Below are 21,523 nucleotides of genomic sequence, written 5' to 3'. Positions count from 1 at the left end.
TTCTTATCTTACCTTACTGCAATCATGGCCTCTTTTCTTAAGAAATATATATTAAGACAATCAAAACCAATAAAAGAAGAAAATACTGAAGACAAAGTTTGTATTTTTGTTTGTTATTACAATATACTCGTATTTGAAGTTTTATACGATGAAATATTTTGTAGTTAATACAAACTGAAAATGATAAATAAATAAATATGTTATTGTAATTTGTAACTTAAAATTAAAATTAAGTAATTACATGTAACATACTAATTTAGAAATATTCTAGGATTCGATCAAATTACGGGAAAATCGTGAAAGTAGAAAAAGTAAGACAAATCAATCATGATTATTTTGTTTATAAAAAGAATTACCTCATTTTTCTCATATTCTCAAAAAATTAACACTGTTATAAATAACAAACAGAGCCTTACTTGTTTAGATTATAATAAGAATGTAAAAAAATGTAATAATGTACGTTTGTATTATTTTGATGCTCTCTTTTTTACATCATTTTTGACTTTATTGTGAGATTTTTTATTGCATACACTTATAATTATTAGTTTTCTTGAATACTAATATAGTCGCAATATGTTTATTTAAAAACCTTATAATCAAAGTGTTTGCCTTAATTCTATAATGTATATCTGAATCAGAAAAAGATATATAAAATGAATAAATATTGATTTATATTGATGTTTATCTCTAAATGTATCTTGAAATCTGAAAATTATTTATTATTATGCTATACGGATATTTTTTTATTTTATTTTTATTATACTAAAAACTATTTAACGATAGGCTTAAACTTTATTATTAAATGGTTTGGGATATTGCCCTCCACATCCACAGAAAATTCAACAATTCTTTTTATATTACGGTTGCAAATTTTCCACATAATATTACGGAAAGCTACATTTATTTAATAAGTTTTTAGCATTAAGGTTATATAATTCCTAAAAAATACACACATAAAATTGCAGATTTACAATTTAAACGATTTTGATGAAACATTAGCTATAATAAAGAAAGTATTGTGGATTGTGGGGCTTCGTCTGACACGAAAAGACTCTGATAATGCCAGGTCTGTACATTTATTGTCATTTTTTATAGTTTAATATTAATTCGGAAAAGTAACTGTCGTCTACATACATATTGAAAAAAATATGAAACACTACATTATCGTATAAGCTACAATTTCCACTTGAGGAGCCACCGTCGTTTGCCGTGACTATACCAACAAACGAAAATCGGTGTCATGATAACCCTCTGATCGATCCCCTATAAAAATTAAACGGGCATCGAAATGACGATGACATAAGTCGATATTTGAAACCATTTGGTTTATTGGGATTTGCTTTATATTAAAATTATATAATATAAATTACTTTTTCTAATTAAACAGAAGGTTTATTTAACAGGTATTGGTTCTCTTTATTTTACTGGTTCGAAACTGCGAATGTGTTAATGGCTTTCTCATTGCAAACAATGGAAACTATCGAGGATACCAGAGGAGCGACGACTTTTGAAGATGCTACTACACTTTTCAGAATGATACCTTGTATAGGATTTTTACCACTGGGTTAGTACTAAGATCAACTGTACTTTTAATTGATTTATCTGAACGATCTAATAAAAAAGTTAAATAAAATAATTAATAAAAACGTAGTCTTGGAACTGACTTGAACTATAATATTTAATTTTAAATGGATGATAATGTACTCGTCTAAGTTTTGGTTTTCTCTAGCTCCTCTAGTGGAGAATGAGATGAGCATGAGCTCAGGTTAGGTCAGGTTAGGTCGAATAAATTTATCGGCGAAACCTCGTCGATGTTAATCTGATACTGTACATTTCACATAGTATTTATAGACTAAGAAGTATGTATTTGGGAAGAATAATAACAATACAAATTATTATTTTTATATAAATAACAGTACAAAGTTGACACGAAAAAGAATATAAAGATCAATACAAAAAAATTTAAAATATTATTTGGGATATGGTAAAAACTGACTAATACACTTACATATTTAAAATAAGTATTGTGATGAATGAATACAGAAAACATATATTTATTTCTATGTTGTAGCAATACTGAAGTCATATAAAATATTGTGCTACGAATCAGTGTATGAGAATTTGATTGCCGAGTTGCGCAGCATGTGGCCGCAGGGTAAAGTCACTGAAGATGAACACAACGTCATCCGCAAAGCGCTGAGACAACTGCAGATTGTCTTAAAAGGTAGACATTTATTATTCTTCTTAGATTTGTCATACTTGTGAACGGGTGCTGCTTATGGGAACTGGTCTGTTCGAGTTACGAACACTGATTAGACTATTTGTTTTTGACAAAATTGCAATAGCATATGCTGAAAGTCACTCTATTCTCTCAAATTTGAATTTAAAAATTAATTTGTATTATTGTAAACATGTATAGTGTATACCTTAACCATACCATACCGTACCGTACCGTAAGTTATAACCTTATTTGAAAAGAATACGAGCTGAGTTTCTCATCTTGAAACTACTCCGAACTGATGATAGGTTTCACATATCATAAGTCTGTAATAGACCTACATAAACAAAGATATTTTGAATTTTGATATTTTGAATTTGAATATATGGAAGGAAACCACTTACATTTTATTTAGTGAAAAATAACAACTAAAATTAATATGAATATTTTTTTCTGTAACTAATATATTTTTTCTAAATAGAGTGAAATATTGAGATGTCATTTTGCTACAAAAATTGAATTTCATACAAAACCATTTTAACTAATATCTAATAATTAGGTATTAGAGAGTTTAATATCATAATTAAAAGGTAAAAAGATTTGCAAAGTAAAGGACGAGTTAGTTTAAAAATGAAATTGATGGTAGATTTATTAGATTCTATTATACAAATTTCTAAGATATAATTTTTGGCATTTATTTCTAGAGGTTAACAGTAAAAAGTCATCTGCATGGGTCGCAGCTTTATTTCGTTTGTACCTTACAAAATTAAAAAAATATCAAATTTCAAAATATCTCTATTCATGTCGGTCTATTACAGACTCTTTTGATATATCTAATCTATCGTCAGTTCGGAATGATTTCGAGATGAGAAGAACTAACAAGAAACTCTGCTCTTATTTTTTTTAAATGTTGTACATATTTACAATAATACAGATTCATTTAAATTCAAATTTGGAAGTGACCACCAGTGTATGCTATTGAAAAAAAACAAAAACAAAAAATCTAATCAGTGTTCGCAACCTGAACAGACCAGTCCCCACAAGTAGCACCCGTTCACAAGTATGACGGATGAGCCAGCCATCATTGCACTCAACCATATTAGAGGGATCATATCGACCCGACTACGCCGCCACAAGTTTGAACTTTATAGCAAGCATGACTGTTTCAAGTTACTCCACTACGTCATTTATATTATTTACAGCATAAACTGTACCAATCACAGTTTTCACCCATTACAATATTTAATTTAAATTACAATATGTCATTACTTATTATTACAACTGAAGTGATTAGGCAGTGAAATTATATATAGGCAGAATGAGAGGTGATCTTCATCCTCTAGAATAGCAACGTATGAGTAACATCCCGATTATCACATAATAACATGCGTAGTGCTGTTCATATATATAGTTAAGGGTTATCAGGCGGGCTGTAAGCTATTCCAATTACATTAAAAACAATATAAAGGGTTTTATTTTTTTTCCAGGATATTACTGGTGCAACTACGGTTTAGTCATCAGCTGCGTTGCGCCATGTTACATCACAATAATAAAAAACATTTTTGGTAAAAATGAGCCTGGAGTTCTACCGTTCCTTTGGTGGGTACCTTTCGACCCTCTGCAACATATTGTATTTGAACTTATTGTACTCATACAAACTTGGCATGGTAAGTAAGTATTTAATTGGCATAAATAAAAATAACTAAATATGAATAAGAACTTGAATTAAATGTTCATTTATTTTCAGCTATTTTGGTAATGTCGTTTATATTAAGCGGAGATCTGCTATACTTCTTTTTTATAAGTCATATCACAACGCAGTTTGACTTGTTATCGATTAGAATTAATAGATTTATATTGGTTCCTACGGATGAACAACTTATTAACACTTATCCTCTTGGTAAGTACTGTTTTTTGTAACACTTTATATACCTAATATTGGTACTACGACAGATACTTTAATATCTAAACTAATATTATAGATAGGAAAAGTTTGTTTGTATTGAATTGGATACATTAATAGGCTCCGAAATTTTTTGAAACCGACTGATTTGAAAAAAAATTCACCATTAGGAGGCTACTGGCCTATATCCTATATAGGCCTATGTCACCCAGGCCATAGTTGACACATGTTAACACGAATAATTTTATGGTAAATAAACGTATTTACCTCTCTCGACGTTTCGACTAGGTTGCACTAGCCGTGGTCACGAGCTGACTGGAGTAACAGCGATGTCAATGTAGATAGGTGACAGCAGTTTTTTCTTCATCTACCGTCACTAGATTGTTTAACGAAAATTCGCGACACACAGTTTTGTAAACATTATAATAATCGAACTTTATTTTTTATTCTCTTAGGAATACATTATAAAACATTCAAAAATGACCACACTCTACTGGAAGTGGCTGAAGTGCAAAACACGAAAATAAACACAGCTGTTCATGAAAAAGAAATATTCAATATAATTCTACGACATCGCACTTTGATAAGGTAAGAAATATCAATTGAAGTTAAAGTGAAATATTCGATTTTAGTTTTTTAATTATTTTAACGTAACTGGATAGACACTTAATGTAAATTGTCTATGTCTAAAACCTATATACATGTGCAATTGTGCAGTATTAGACATAATATCATAATATGACTGACACCCATGGTATCTCGTATCCATTGCTATACGGACTAAAGACTGAGGACCAAAGTTATCCTGTAATTTTAGGCAAATTAAAAGTAACTTCTAAATAAAAATATCTATATAATAAGAAAAATATCTATATATTTATAGCAGTTGTCTATTACACATAATACAAGCTCTGATTACCGTGGGACTGAATTATTTATTTATTATTTAGGGTTACGTAGGTATACTTTATTACGAGTATTTCATTATCTTTTGGCAAAATGTGTTCTATGTTCTGTAATATAATCTATCTTGACATCAAAATTAATTAAGACCCGTTCAAAAGTTTAGCATGACTAAACGTTTGAAAAGGTAACAGACTTTTTTATTTATAATATGAACTAGCTACTCGCCCCGACTTCGCCCTTTGTACATGTATTATACATATAAACCTTCCTCTTGAATCACTCTATATATTAAAAAAACTGCTTCAAAATCCGTTGAGTAGTTTTAAAGATTTAAGCATACATAGGAACGGACAGACAGCGACAGCGACATTGTTTTATGCTATGTAATGATATGTACGGGTTTGCTATTCGTGTTCTTATATTCATCATCATCATCGCAGCCCGGACGACGTCCACTGCTGGACATAGGCTCAGTTCTTATATTAATATTTTTATATTTTTCAGATTATGCGGTGATGTTGAGAGTATATTCAGTTTCTCTTTACTCATCAGTTTCTTGAATAGCTCCGTTATTATATGCTTCAGTAATTTTTGCTGTGTCGTAAGTAGTACATATTTGTATAGATTTTTAAACAGACTACGAAAAAAAACAGAGGAGTTTAAAAACTCCATTTTAAACTGTATTTTTTTTGGTATGTCCCTAAAAAATAATGAAATAACTGACCCTTCAACCGAAACACAACTTACAAAGCAAACTGCTTAGTTGCTGCAATTCTGTAAATTCATGCTCACATGTTTCAGTTGTAATGTTTCTGTAATAGTACCTGAACTAACTTCAAGTTGTGTCCTAAATAAACTAAACAAGGAAGGAAATTATTTACATTACCTAATAATTTATTTTTTATAGTCGTGGTGTAGTGGCTTACTATATCTGAATTATGCGCAAGAGATCGTAAGTTCAAACATGACCGACATAAATTCACCTTCGTATTTCTCGATTTTTTTTTATTATTCATATTTCTGACTAAATCTCCAGTGAAGGCAATACATATAATTAATCCGAAAGACAGTGGTAAGCTCGCCCTTTGCCTTAGATTCAAAACGTCCCGAGCGAAACGTTTTTGTATTCTTATTATACAATATTTTCTATTAACATACATTTAATTTCAGGTGATTGAAAAATGGTACGAATTTATGTATAAATCGTTCTTGATTACTACACTATGTCAAACATGGCTTATATGTTGGTATGGACAGAAGTTGCTTGATTCGGTAAGTTATTTTAATTTTTTACCAATTTTTTTTTTGTACCAAATAACCTGCGCCGACACCAAGTAATGGGATGTAATGCAATGATGATGATATATGTAGTTTCAGATCCTATTATACTCACCAAATGCACAACAACACACAAAAGTTCTCTTTGGAATTACTTACTGTATATTTAACTACCTAACAATGTAGACGTTTAAATTGTATTATGATAGTATGTTAATTTATTAACAGGGTGAAAAACTATCTCAAGCATTGTACAACTGCGGTTGGTATTTGGCATCTCAGAAAATCAAGAGAACTATTCACATTATGATACATAGGTAAATATTTAATTATTATAGTACCGCAGAATAACTATTAATGACTTCATAGCTCTCAAAAATATTGAGTTGTTTTTATTTATGAGAGCATAAAGTTTTTAATAGTCTCGCACAACGGCCCAGATGAGAGACTAAATGTGGATAATAGAGTCGAACTTACATTTACATTTATAATCATAACTTTAATCACTAAGAAATAATTTTGTGACTATCTATAATTTTGACTAAATCTCCGGTTACAGCAACACTAATTAAACTAAAATATTAACAAAGTAAATTAATCTGGGAGATGGCTGTACGCTGGCCACTTGCTACGTTGTTTTCAAATTTGTCCAGTGGTGATAATTTTTCACCACCAATGTCTCTACAGACCAAATCTGGTAAGTGGCGCTTGCCGCATTGAATTCAAATTTATCCAGTGGTGATAATTTTTCACCACCAATGTCTCTACAGACCAAATCTGGTAAGTGGCGCTTGCCGCATTGAATTCAAATTTATCCAGTGGTGATAATTTTTCACCACCAATGTCTCTACAGACCAAATCTAGTAAATGGCGCTTGCCGCATTGAATTCAAATTTGTCTAGTGGTGATAATTTTTCACCACCAATGTCTCTACAGACCAAATCTGGCATGTGGCGCTTGGGCGCATTGAATTCCAATTTGTCCAGTGGTGATAATTTTTCACCACCAATGTCTCTACAGACCAAATCTGGCATGTGGCGCTTGGGCGCATTGAATTCCAATTTGTCTAGTGGTGATAATTTTTCACCACCAATGTCTCTACAGACCAAATCTGGTAAGTGGCGCTTGCCGCATTGAATTCAAATTTATCCAGTGGTGATAATTTTTCACCACCAATGTCTCTACAGACCAAATCTGGTAAGTGGCGCTTGCCGCATTGAATTCAAATTTATCCAGTGGTGATAATTTTTCACCACCAATGTCTCTACAGACCAAATCTGGTAAGTGGCGCTTGCCGCATTGAATTCAAATTTATCCAGTGGTGATAATTTTTCACCACCAATGTCTCTACAGACCAAATCTGGCAAGTGGAGCTTGGCCGCATTGAATTCACATCTGCCCATTGGTGACAATTTTTCACCACCTGTCGAATCTGGTATAACAGTCGTATAATATGTAACTATGAAACGGCATCAAATGAATAGAAAGACACACTTTCGCGTTTATAATATTACTAATAAATATAATTTAATATATCATATAGCAATTAATATAATTTGTAATGAAAAATAATATAGTATAATCCACCTCTTATCTTATTTCTATTGACCTTCTTAAAAAAAAATATCCAAATTTTTATACTTTCTCTTTTTAGTGTTTATAACACTAAAAAGAGAAATCTTGAGAGAGATCTTGTATGACTTGTATTTTTTTTATTATGTATTTGTAAAGATATTTCTCACCAAATGTATTAGCAATGGAAAATAAAAGTATATACTCTATGTAGTGTAATTAGTGAGAAAATAAATACTATATTATTATTTTGAATACTAACCGGTACCTTTCTCTTATTTATGAGCAATGTACTATTTTAATTACAGGTCACAGAAAGAGGTATGTGTGACTACGTATGGATTCACGAAAATCTGTTTAGCCAGCTACACGGCGGTAATTTAATTTTGTAAATTAATACCACACATGTTATTTTTTCTGAACATACTTCAAGATGTAGGAGAATTATAAATATTGCTAAAATATTTGAAGGCGATGTCCATTTACATTTACACTTTCATTGTATTATATGAAGTAACTATCGGAAACTGGAATAATGTTTATAATAATAATAATATTTCATGACATCCAAATCCAAAGTAAAACAGAGTTTATGTTATGAGTACCAAATAACTAATATAAATATATAGATATTTTTTTTGTAAATACATATATAATATACGCAGACCCAGACCGATACCAATAATTATACTCATGAATACAAAATTCATAAGTATAATTATTTGTCAGTACCGCGGTGTGCTAAACCGCTAGTCTACCGAGGTCTTGTACATATATTACTCATAAGTATAAGTAGTTTGGAACTAAATATTTATACAAATTATTTTTATAATACTCATTACATTAAAAAAAAACATTATTAATCGTATCTTAAACAAATTTTTTGCTAAATAAATAAGGTTTATGGTGATTTTTTTTATTCTATGCTTAAACTCCATCACCATATCCAAACAATTTTCGAGAATACAGAAAAATAGTAGTCGATGTTCTATTGTAATTGATGTACTCGCTAAACTCACGGTGGTAGGGAATAAAAATGCAACGCACAGCTGTTCATGGGCGGATAAGAATTTTTAAAGACTCTGTTTAATATTTTATTATGTGTAAAGAAACTTTTTTTTTAACAATAAGTATTATTATATTTATTATATCTATATTACGTGAAGCAAAAACGTGCCCCTTTATACGAAAATTGTACGCATGGAGGAGTATAAAGTTTCGCACACTTTTAGTTTATGAAAAGTGCAGAAGACAGTGTATTGTTAAAGTCTGTAGTCAAATTGAGAATAAATTAATATTCTTTAATATAATTTGTCTATAATTATAACTAATTATGGCCGATTTCGATCACTGGGTCGAACACTAGTTCATGTTAATATAATATATTAATTGTTTTTCCCGATCTCCATCTTGTGCTCTATCCGAATATATGTTTTTACTATCTCGTCCTGTCCTTACCAATTTTGTACAGTTCTTCTTTATAATGATCATAAATGTTTTTTTATATTTACAGATAATCAAAACATCTTGGTCGTACTTCACTCTGCTAGTGAATACTTACAAACAGTAGATTTAGAACAAGATTCTTATGTATATAATAATATTATATGTTTATTTCATAATTTCATCTTACAGTTGAGTTTAAATTGCATGCATTGCATGCATACAATTTATATGTTACTTGTTGTACCTTAGAGTAATGTACCTTACAATAAAGAACTTATACTTAACATTTGTTGGTTTATTATTATCCAAAACGACCAAGGAAACTAAAATTATTTGAGTAAATATATTCATGTATATGATACTTGCCTCTTATGAAGAGAATTTTATATTTTGAATACTAAATGTCTTGAGAAATCTTCCTTCTATATAATTATAATATAATGTTAAACATTCAAGTTCCTAGCTCCAGGTGTTTGAGTATTCATTTATAGATCACTAGCTACTCGCTCGGCTTCGCCCGGGTGTACATGTATTATATATATAAACCTTCCTCTAGAATCACTCTATCTATTAAAAAAACTGATTCAAAATCCGTTGCGTAGTTTTTAAGATTTAAGCAAGCAAGCATACCGTGGGGGGGGTGTCAATACATACAGCGACAGCGATTTTATTATATACTATATTGTGAAGTATTCTGCACAAGTAACTTTTCAATACCTTCTATTTATATTCAATTTTTTAAATTCAATACCTTATATTATCCCATATCTGTATTTTTTTACGAATCCCAAAAAATATATAATGAGGGAATATATGCATGTGTTTATGAATGAAATATATAGCGTATGGAGTTGTTAATTATCACTTCGAGCTGCTACATTGTGTTCTAAAAACTATTAATTTATGGGAATGTATAATTATTTGCTGCACTACTTGCACCTAAGCATCTTTAAATACAAGTGAAATCCAATGAATGCCAGCATTATTCCCTTTGTTCATTCAAACGTATGTAATGTAACAGAGTTTATGATGTCTACAAAAAAATATTCATTGAATAAAAAAGAAACTGTTGAAGTGGGAGCAGAGCCTACTGAAAATCGAGTTTGTATATTATTATGTAGACAATATTCATTTTTCACCAACTATTTTCCACCTAATCACCTAAGTATAATACCTTCGTCATACATCAAATACATAATTAATCTAGATTTCATATACTAATTAATCTAGATTTCATATACTAATAGTATATGAAATCTAGATTAATTATGTAATTAATATAATTTTCCCTGCTTATAATATATAAGCAGGGAAAATTATATTAATTACAAAAACCTTGACGTCCATAAGCGGCCAAAATGTCGTACATGAATAAGTAATTTTTTAATTGGAATTCGAATATATATAATTATTGACATATAATGCAAACATATAGTACTGGTAGAGATCACTGTACCTTGAGAAATAAATATACTTAAAGACTATGCAAATAAATATGTATTACGAACTAATAAAAGAATTAATGAAAAACAGTTGTGTGGTTAATTTATATGGAGTCGAAGTGAGAGCGAAAGGTTTACCAGCGAAATGTCTCTACAATTTTCTAAAAGATCTTGGTCTGTCTAGAACTGCAGTAAGTTCTATAGTAGAACTGTATTTAAAGTTGCACTAGAAGCATACCAGATTTGACTGGGCAGAGAGAGAAACACGAGCGGTGAAGGTAAGTATGTATTGTAAATCTCATGAAGTTTATCTCTCTACCCCACAATGGACCCGACTCTCACATGGTGAAATCATAAATCACATATATACAAATGTTTGTATACATATTATACTATATATATATAGGTTACGTCCACCGCAGTGACAAAATCTATCTTCACTTAAGTTCTGGTTAAGTCGTGTAAGGTAACCATCATTTATATATAACTAGCTACTCGCCCCGGCTTTGCACGGGTGTACATGTATTATACATATAAAACTTCTTCTTGAATCACTCTATCTGTTTTAAAACCCCAGCAAAATCCGTTGCGTAATTTAAAAATTTAAGCATAGAAAGAGACAGACAGTAACAGCGACTTTGTTATATATTATGTAATAATAATGATGATGATTAGTATGGATTTATGGTACGATGTAACGAAATTATAACTACAGTAAATGGTAAAAAAATTATATTGTCATAATTTTCTTGTAGTTTCCTCATAATAATTTGGTGTCGGCAAAATTTGTTTTCATACATAATACTATATTATATGTAATTGGAATGATAAACAAGCTGTCAGGTCACCACCAGGTAAGCAGTTATCATGGCTTATATGGTACATGAACAACACTACCGACATCATTAGTTGTTGTGGAATGTTCATAGATACTTTGAAGGTATGTGTTACATAATGAAAAGGAACATTCTAGAATGTTCCTTTTGGGCAGGACACTAAAATATTACTGAAACTATAAACTTACAGTAAAATAAAATTAAATAATTGGCTATATCAGATTATGGTCAAAAAATCAACTATATTTATGTTTTTTTTTCACAGACTTACAGTTTGGATGATTACGATGACACACTGGTGACCTTGAAGAAGATTTTTCTGTTGTTAGGACTGCGTCTAACAAAGAAGGACTCTCCTAATGCCAGGTTTCTTTGATTAATTATTGGGTTTACGTATCCTGACATTTTTTATGCAGGTGATGGGAATGGCTAACTACGTGACAGCTCACTTGATAATAAATGGCAACCGTTGCCTGTATACATGAACACCATGATGGACAGTACGTCGTCATTCGACGACTGTATGCCATGCTGCTGTAGCCAAAAGTTTCATTGCCATATTTCATTATTAAAAGCAATCTTACAATACTGTTTAAAAGTAAAAAATAGAACAATATATTACGTAAAACAGAGCTAGGTAATCCTACACTTATTCTTTACGAGAGGAAAGGAAAGATCCGCTCGCTTCAGGGGTAAAAACCCTATAGTATTCCTCAGCTCCGCAGTATTCTACCGCAATTTCATCGGCGGTTGACCGCGTGTGTCCTCGTCCATCATGTGGGGAGGAAGTCTTGGTTCTTCCACTTCCGCTCACAGTGTGAGATGCATAAGGAATATGGAATGCACCCTCCATATCAAAATACAGAGGGTACATTCCATACTCCGGTACATACACCACACGAAAAAAGTCCCCTGAATCAGATATTCACAGAGCTGCACTCGGTCCGCACCTGTCTCTACAAAGATTGAGTAACAGCAAAAGCGAGTCTCCATGGCGGCTCTTGATGGCCGAGGCGGGTATCACATAGAAAAGGGGATCCATGTCCCGGCCTGCGCCGTTCACCCCATCGAGCTATTCACCATCAGGAAATAATTGCTCTATTGAACAATTATTACCTATCACCTAGTATACACCAGCCTCGAATATTCCAGAACTGACGTCATTCGCCGCGATCGTACCCATTATCATAAATCGAAATGGCAATGTCCGTAATCATCGTGGAGGTTGCCCGTCAGTTACTTCTAGACCTACCTATTCTGGCGATATTGCATGACTCCTCGGTCTACCTCGGTATTCTATGTTACAGATTTTGGTATACCGTATTTTTTTGGTTTCAATTTTTAAATCTTATTATTGCCGTCACGCTGGAAATCGCAGAAATTATACGACAATGTAATGGAGGTACGTTTGACGAAAAAATTGCAAGCCTTGGAATGATACCCTGTGTGGGATGTTCAATGTTGGGTATGTTAATATCTACACATACTTAATATCTATCCATAAATTACGTAATACCAATTTACAGCTTGGCGGCAGATCTAGCTGAGACTAAAGTACTTACCGACATTGGTCTACAAAATTTCCCTCAATTTTTTTTTGTAATTTAAACAACAAAGAAGCTTACGATCCTTCGGCTCGTAGTAGTCGTAAGCATCCATTGCCAATGGTCTGTTGCTTATAATATACATGAACAGCACCAAGGACATCATGTTATGACGTGACGCTATAAGACGTTGTAATACTATTCATACGTTGGCATTGCTGAGGACTTAGATATGTTACCTCCATATCAAATATTTACAACCTTATTTCAACGTTCAACTGAAACATATCTTAAGAAAAAGGTACCCAAATATAGACGATTTATTACAAAGTCAACCTCGGAGTCGCCATTTTTGAGGACTATTTTCACTGCCATATCACATCGTGGGCATCGTCAGGGTTTCTATTTATATATAATAATTATGATTGTAGCAATGATGAAGCTTTACAATCTACCGTTTTGTTTTACACTATATCAGAATTTGATTGATGAATTACGGAGGTTGTGGCCACAGGGTACAGTCAATGAAGACGAACACTACATTATTAGCACAGCTCTCAAACAACTGAAATTTGTTACGAAAGGTATTTGTTTTTGCTTTTTCTTTTTAATACAACGAAATAAAATAAACTTACGCATATTATTTTACTTTGGTTATATATAAAAACTCATTCCATGTGTATTTTATTATTATTTGAACTACATTAACGTCATAATCAGATACGTGAAACAACGTGTACCTACTCGACTGAATAGTCAGAGCTTAGTCAGAGCTCTTCGTTCTCAGACTCTTCATTCGATAAATCAAATAAAACTTACTATAATATTCCTTATTCTAGATATAATAGCGTTTAAAGATTAATGATTACCTTTTCTACCACTACTATACTCATTCATAAACAAAATTTTAAATTTAGTTTTTGTTTTATGTCAAACGATATACAAACTAAAATGTTAGACTGGTAAGAAATCGCGGTATCATCAATTTTTTTACGGAATTTTCTAATGATGTTGACCACTGACATGTATGGCTTTACCGGACTCTATGGGGCGAGTGCAAAAATTTAAAGCTAACTCGTGATAACTGATGGATACGACTTTAATCTAATGACACCACTTGAAATTCGACCCTCAACTCAGCCCGTTGTAATACGATCCGCTTTTGAATTGAACAAAACATCGACTAGAAGGAAAAGTGTTCAACTAGTATAAAATAAATATTCATTGCAGGATATTATACTTCCAACTGGGTTTTAATCATTGGCTGCATTGTGCCGTGTTATATTACAATAATACGAAATCTTTTTGGCCAAAATTTGCCAAAGAGATTAGCATTCTCTTACTGGTTCCCAATGGATCCTTTGCAACCTATTGTATTTGAATTGGTAGTATTAATTCAAACATGGCACAGTAAGTATTATAATTATTATGTTTAGTAGTTTAATAATAGAGTTATAGTTATAAAAATTTATTAATAAAGAATAATATGCCATGTTAATTTTTTGCTTGTAGTAGAGTATATTATATTCTGTAACGTAATAGCTCGTTGTATATCTTAATAATAGTTAAGATATTAATATTATTACATACTAATTATTACCCGAATTACCCGTGATTCCATTTGTTTCTGAGATAAAAGACAGTCATCATTAAAAAAAATATAATGGACAATTAATTTTTATTGATGATAAAAAGTTGCAATTAATTTAAGAGTAGTGGTTTAGCAGACGACTTTACTTCCAATGGTCGTAGGTTCGATTCCTAGCACAATACAAACATTTATATTCATAAATAAGTATCGGTCTGTGTGTTTTCTATGAATATTATGTATTTATTTACAAGTAAATATTTAAGTGTTTTATATCAGCCATTTAGTATCCTAGAACTAAGACTAAGGTCGACCATAGTTTTTTATATTTAGTTGTAAGTAAATATAAATTATATGTATATATATAGTTATATAAGTTAATTCATTAATTTTTAGCTTATCTGACAATCTTGTTTATTGTCACCGGGGATTTACTATTCTTCTTTTACGTAAGCCATACCACTACACAGTTGGACTTGCTGTCGCTTAAAATTCAAAGACTTTTTGCGGTCAGTACGGATAAACAGCTAAATAATTCTTATTCCTTTGGTATGTACCTTCTTTTTTTTATATAGATGATGATAGAATAGTGTACGCTGACGGGGGCATCAGTGAAGCACCAAATGAAGTCAGTCAGCCTATCGTGGACAATTCATCCAAAATTAATTGCAATTATTTCCCGTGGAGGTCATATTAGCAGTGGGGCCATGGGACCACTAAAGTCTATCACAGATTACGGTAGCTTTACCTGTGTTGTTTCTATTGAATTAGTAAAACTCGTTATGTAAAAAAAAATGTTTCTTCTTTAGGCTAAACAAAAATAATACAAAATATTTAAAACATAAAAATACTGATAATGTTAAATAATAAGTATTCAGAGAGTTTATTATTAATATTATTATTAAATTAATATATTGATTATAATATTCACTTTCATTTCAATAAGCTGCAATCAATAACGAAAAATATAAAAATGAACATATGAATGAAGCGCAACGAGAAAATGGATCCCAAGATGACTATCAAAAAGATTTATTGGATGTAATCGCACATCACCGTACTTTGCTTAGGTAAGAAAAAATAATTGCGGTGCGTACTTATTTGACCGACTTCAAAAAGTTCAAAGTTGACAATAGGTCTGTATGTTTTTTGTGTCAAATCAAATGAGAATCTTTTTCTTCGTGTACCTATAAAATTACAATTCTAATTCACTTGAAATCCGGTACGTAGTGTATAGTGCGTGGATGTTGACCTGAATCTTTGCTCTACATTGCTTGCTATGAGGCGACTAATCAGCATTATTAACAATACTATTCAAATTTTGTTTATATTTATTTCTTAACAATCGTATAATTAATATAATTTTTTTAACATACATACAAAATATTCTCCTATTCAAATATGAAGCTAGTGGGTCAATTGTTTTCGATCCCCTCCTTCACCGATGGACTCTAATTATGATTGCTACTCCCTAATGTATTCTAAGATCTGCCTATCTAAACTGAAAGACAGTTTATTAAGCAAGTTAAGTGTTAAGTTTAGTTGTTGGCAGAAACAGGTGTGACAGAGTTATTACGCATATTACTTTATACATAATCCGAGATGGATTATGTATAAAGTAATAAGCGTTATGAATTATTTGATTTCAATGTTTTTATTTAGATAGTATTCGTAAATAATTTCATATTTTTTTGACAGATTATCTGCAAACATTGAGAATCTGTATGGTTTCCCGTTGCTTTTCAATTTCATGAATAGCTCCGTCATCTTGTGCTTTTGTACTTTCTGCTGTGTGGTAAGTACCTAAAATTCTAAACTTCTATTGTATTAGATATTTATAATTTTGTGTGTAACGGTGGTAATTAAGCCTCCGAACCGGCATATAAAGGCTGCAGACATACAATCATCAGGTCGTCGAAAGATTTTGAACTTATTTTCAATTCGTGTCGGATATGATATAAAATATATTTTATATCAGTGTATTTGTATAATTTTAGGTGATTGAGAAATGGTACGAATTCATGTACAAGATGTGTGTGGTTACTACGCTATGTCAAACATGGCTTATATGTTGGTATGGGCAAAAGTTGATTAATTCGGTAAGTTAATTATTTTAACTTTTACGATTTTTTTTATTTGCTCGCATGTTGTAAACATTTGTATTTATAAGTGGGATTGTTTCTATATATATTATGTATTTACAAAAAAATGTATTTAAGTATTACTATGTATTGTTAAGGTTATTATTATTCTTATATCTCGATTATAAATGAATATTGAAATATTAATTAATTAACAGGGTGAAAAAGTATCAGTTGCGTTGTACAACTGCGGCTGGTATTGTGCTTCTCATAAAAACAAAAGGAATATACAAATAATGATGCGGAGGTATGTATAACTGTAATAGTCGACACCTTTTTAACTGAAACATCGGAAAATTTAATGATTCTCTTCTTACTATTAATACAGAAGGATCTGTATTAATAGTAAGAAGAGAATCATTCAATTCTTATAATCAACTAACATAAATGCTGACACCTTCATGGAAGAGGTCCACTGGTCGAAAGGAGTGGTGTATCTGCACTACCGTGGCAGATTGCCGTAATCAGTTCCATGACCACGACGACAATTTATATTTATATTTTAAAATTATTTCATATGTATATCAGTCTATAAGGTATCTATAATATAGACCAGAATTAATTGAATAAAATAAATTACAAACAGTTCTGAAACAAATACTCCAATTGCTTTTCTTGAATCGCTGAAACAAAGCTGCAAGTTTCCTTGCAAAAGATTTTTAGTTGGTTAGTATGGATTTTTTATAACACGTAATAAAGGTATACGTTTTTTGCAAAGGCTGCAATTATTATATGTACGATTTATTTTTTTATTCAATGAATACAGTACAAACTTATAGCTAATATTTTGGCACGTTTAAATCTTAAAACATAATGTACGTAATCATAATTAGAATTATATAATAATAACACTTACAGGGCGCAGCAACAGTTATGTGTGACCACCTACGGCTTCGCAGTGATCTGCTTAGAGAGTTACACAACGGTAATAGTATCCTATTGTCTGACTAGAATAACAAACAAATTTACGACATTTTTTCGTCCTATACTAATGTTTTTGGCCTTTACAACTTTAGTGCCTGAGAACAAACCTCCCTGGTGCATAAATTTGATGGCTAATCTGATCGTAAATGGTAACTGTTACCTACGGCTAAACAGCAGCACGGATATACAAAGGGCATTCCAAACATCAAAAAGACTATGGAGCGGCTGAAAACCAAATTTTGATCTTCCACAAATTTGATGGCCCGTGTGATGGTATAAACATGAACAGCACTACGGATATCACGTCATCATGTGACGCTCGTGATAGGTACTACTCATGTGTTGCTGTTCTGGAGTACATAATGAATATATTGACATAGAGACACTGTCAGCTATCAACGTTGTGGTAAAGGTAATACTTAACGTGCCTATATTTAACTCAGTGTTTTTAATCCAACGTGGTTGGACGCGAACCGTCTGCTTTCTCCCAGATTAATTTGGTGATTTGTTATTGCTATTTCCTTTACCGGAGAATCAGTCGTCTAGTCTTAGTAGCGTTAGTATACCAGTAGGCCTCGATGCTACCAAACTCAACATACTAATTTTAAAAATATAGAGTAGTTTTATTATGTAGGTAATATCTGAAACCCGGATTACTGAGATTCTTACAGGAAAGCAGCTTGTGTAAGCAAAACTAGTCAGTTATAGACCTAGATATATAAATATACAAGACGAAATCATGTAGACATTTATAAAAGAAAGAAAGAAAATAACTTTATTTGGTACACATAACAATAATAAATATAATTTTAATTTACATATTGGATTATGCCAATTAGATGGTACCAAATAGATCTCCACTCAGCATATGCCGTGACGGGGTGCCACGACGCTGGTACTCTGCGGATACCGTCCACCATTCTTCTTCCATTGATTATTGTATCAAGAAAGATCCAAAGTTTGAACCTTTTTCTTTTATTTAATGATCGTGTCGGTCGAGTCCATTACAGCAAGGAGGTTAAAAATATTAATCGAAGGAATAAACAGCACCACGCGGACAAAGTCGCGGCTATTAGCTAGTATGGAATATTATTTTTAACAACATATAATACTTCTTTTCAGATCATCAAAACATCCTGGTCCTACTTCACTTTAATATTTAACGCTTACAAAATTAATCAGAATAAATGAAAAGTAATAATTATCAACTTATATGTTATAAATAACCATAATATTGTTGTTAATTAGATTATTTTGCTTTTACTTAAAAAATGTACTTACACTAATTATGTAATAACTCATAAGAATGCAGTTACCAGTACTTAACAAATTATTAGGGTGAATATAATAAATATTAAAATAAAATGAAAAATAGAGTTTTATTTAAAGATTTTTTGGTATTTTGATTTAAAATATACCTGTAACAAAGTGAACAAAACATTTAAAATGTTGTTTAATTGTTTCTTCAAATTGTAAATTGTAAATTTTTACGTTTCAATATGGATTATTATAAAAATAAAATAGGCAGATCTGAAAATAAAAACAGTAAGAAAGGAAGTAACTTACAAGTGCATCGGATACGATACTCTTTTGTTATATTTACTTCATTACTTCATTACATTGCTCTATTATAAATATGGAGAGGATTTCCTAGGGTTAACATAATCCTTGTACTCAAATAGTAAATTAATAAAAGAATTCATATTATATGAAAATATTAACGCATTTTTATATGTAAAAATTTTATAAAATGTATTACTAATACTTATTACTAAATATAATTTTTAAAAAATCATCAAAGTCGTCCTTGTGGGTACCCAGGTAAGCTGAAGGTATGTTTCATTTCAGTTTCCAAATAGCTCGCTGTATAGGCGAAGCAGAGTTTTGGTTTAAGATGTGGCAGGAAAACTACAGGGTATAGAGGCAAACCATCATAGTTCATAGGGCCGTATGATTGTTTGCCACCACTGTAGTATAAAAACATGAGGGTTATTATGGTTGTTATATGAAGACGATGGTCTGTGGTGCTCTTCATATACGCAGGTGAATGAATGCCACTTACCACCAGGTGGCCGTCCGCTTTGAGACATTTGAATTAAACTAGAGAGTGACAACCCTATTATTCTAAAATAGTCTATGATTGTGTCTATGGATCAAGATAGCATTCTAATTCATGTAATGTATGTTTATATTATTATGTATTACGCGTATACATAATTTGTAGGTAATGTAAATATTTACTACTATAACACAGTTATGTTGAGGAATTTAATACAATAGCATTTAGTTCTCTCTGCTTACCCTACAGGATCTGAAAATGACGAGAGATATGGAAATATTAGAAATTGTAAACAAGCGGTCCTACTAATGAATAATATTTGTAATAATAATAATAAGCTGTGAAAACAAAACATAACAATAATAATAGTCTCAGGACAATTCACACAGCGCCATCTAGACCCAAGTTAAGCTAGGTAAATTATGTGTTATGGGTACTATTCAACCGATATAAATACATAGATTTTCATTTTTTCGTAAATACATACACATTATACATAGAAAACATACAATCATACTTATAAATACAAATGTTTATCCCGTGCGAGGAATCGAACCCGCGACCATCGGAAGTAAGGCGGTGTGTTAAACCGCTAGACCACCGAGGTCGTCAATAATAAAGTTCTTAAATATTTATGTAACATACAAAGTCTCAGGATATATCCAGATTATCCAGAACGTCTATAGAAAGTTGCTACAGACAACATAATATTACATACTATACAGGACTTGTCACTAAGATCATTTTTTCGACTGAAGCAGAACGATAATGTTAAATATCATAAAGTTATTTGATGGAATGAAAAACAATTTTACTATTTGAATTCAACATTGTTCCTGATGAAAATAGGTAATAAAATATTTTCAATAACATTAGGGATCCCTATGAAAACTTAAATAAAGCAATCCAATCCAAAAATACCAAAAATATCCATATAACGTACACTGCAGAAATTATTGACAATTTTATACAGGACATATTTATTTATATAAAATAACTGCATAAAATGTTAAATAGCTGAATATGGTTATTTTTCTATTAAAATCTGTCATAGAGAGGAGAGGCTAAGAATTTTTAAATTGAGAAATGTCTGATCTGAGTTTGACCTAGAGTCTCCTCCTATGTGGAGAAAAAATATACCTATTGAACAAATATATATTTATTGAATAGGTATATGTGTCTCCTCTTACATATAAACTACGCACCGGATTTTCTATAAGACAGCACTACGAACATCACAGAATATCCTACATTAATAAACTATTTTTGATTTGTATGTTATAAGTTCAATTCTATCCGACTAACAAAAAAAAACTTTTTGTCAATTTATCTCTGGCATTACAGAAACACCGTATGTGTAGTACGTAACAACTAAATATGCTTAAATCTTTAAAACACTTTAAAACAGTCATGTGTTTTTTCTTTAAATTGGCCAATTGCGAGACAAATTTGACAATATTTTTTATTAATTTGTTTCACGGCTCTGGATGCAAGTTCTTTTTAGCCCAACTTAAAGTTTTACAATATAAATTACAAAAATTAAAGTCAATGTCCAATGTCAAATGTTGTTTCTCTTTTCTGATGAACTTATTAAAAAAAACTTAATAACACTCACAATTTCTTCACATTTTATTATTACACACATATTGCCAGGTATTTGCATTTT

General features: G+C 31.2%; 2 protein-coding genes across 2 annotated transcripts; both read left to right on the top strand.

Annotated features, from left to right (window-relative positions):
* The first annotated feature begins 24 nt into the window (after positions 1–24).
* LOC131845468 (odorant receptor 4-like) lies at positions 25–9,447 on the top strand. Its single transcript, XM_059194531.1, has 12 exons — positions 25–96; positions 966–1,066; positions 1,404–1,564; positions 2,072–2,224; positions 3,706–3,885; positions 3,966–4,118; positions 4,577–4,709; positions 5,532–5,628; positions 6,198–6,299; positions 6,534–6,622; positions 8,186–8,252; positions 9,391–9,447. The coding sequence occupies exons 1-12, from the start codon at positions 25–27 to the stop codon at positions 9,445–9,447; spliced, it is 1,365 nt and encodes a 454-aa protein (XP_059050514.1).
* A 2,142-nt stretch (positions 9,448–11,589) lies between these two features.
* LOC131845439 (odorant receptor 85b-like) lies at positions 11,590–18,989 on the top strand. The gene is made up of 12 exons (XM_059194503.1): positions 11,590–11,619; positions 11,867–11,967; positions 12,909–13,066; positions 13,577–13,729; positions 14,376–14,555; positions 15,130–15,282; positions 15,680–15,803; positions 16,432–16,528; positions 16,731–16,832; positions 17,033–17,121; positions 17,733–17,799; positions 18,921–18,989. Exons 1-12 carry the CDS (start codon positions 11,590–11,592, stop codon positions 18,987–18,989), a joined length of 1,323 nt encoding a protein of 440 aa, XP_059050486.1.
* Positions 18,990–21,523: the final 2,534 nt, after the last annotated feature.

Source organism: Achroia grisella, unplaced genomic scaffold (genome assembly GCF_030625045.1).
Source record: "Achroia grisella isolate CSIRO2021 unplaced genomic scaffold, CSIRO_AGI_Agris_v1 utg474, whole genome shotgun sequence".
Classification (NCBI taxonomy): Eukaryota; Metazoa; Arthropoda; class Insecta; order Lepidoptera; family Pyralidae; genus Achroia; species Achroia grisella.
This window is presented reverse-complemented; position numbering and strand designations above follow the sequence as displayed.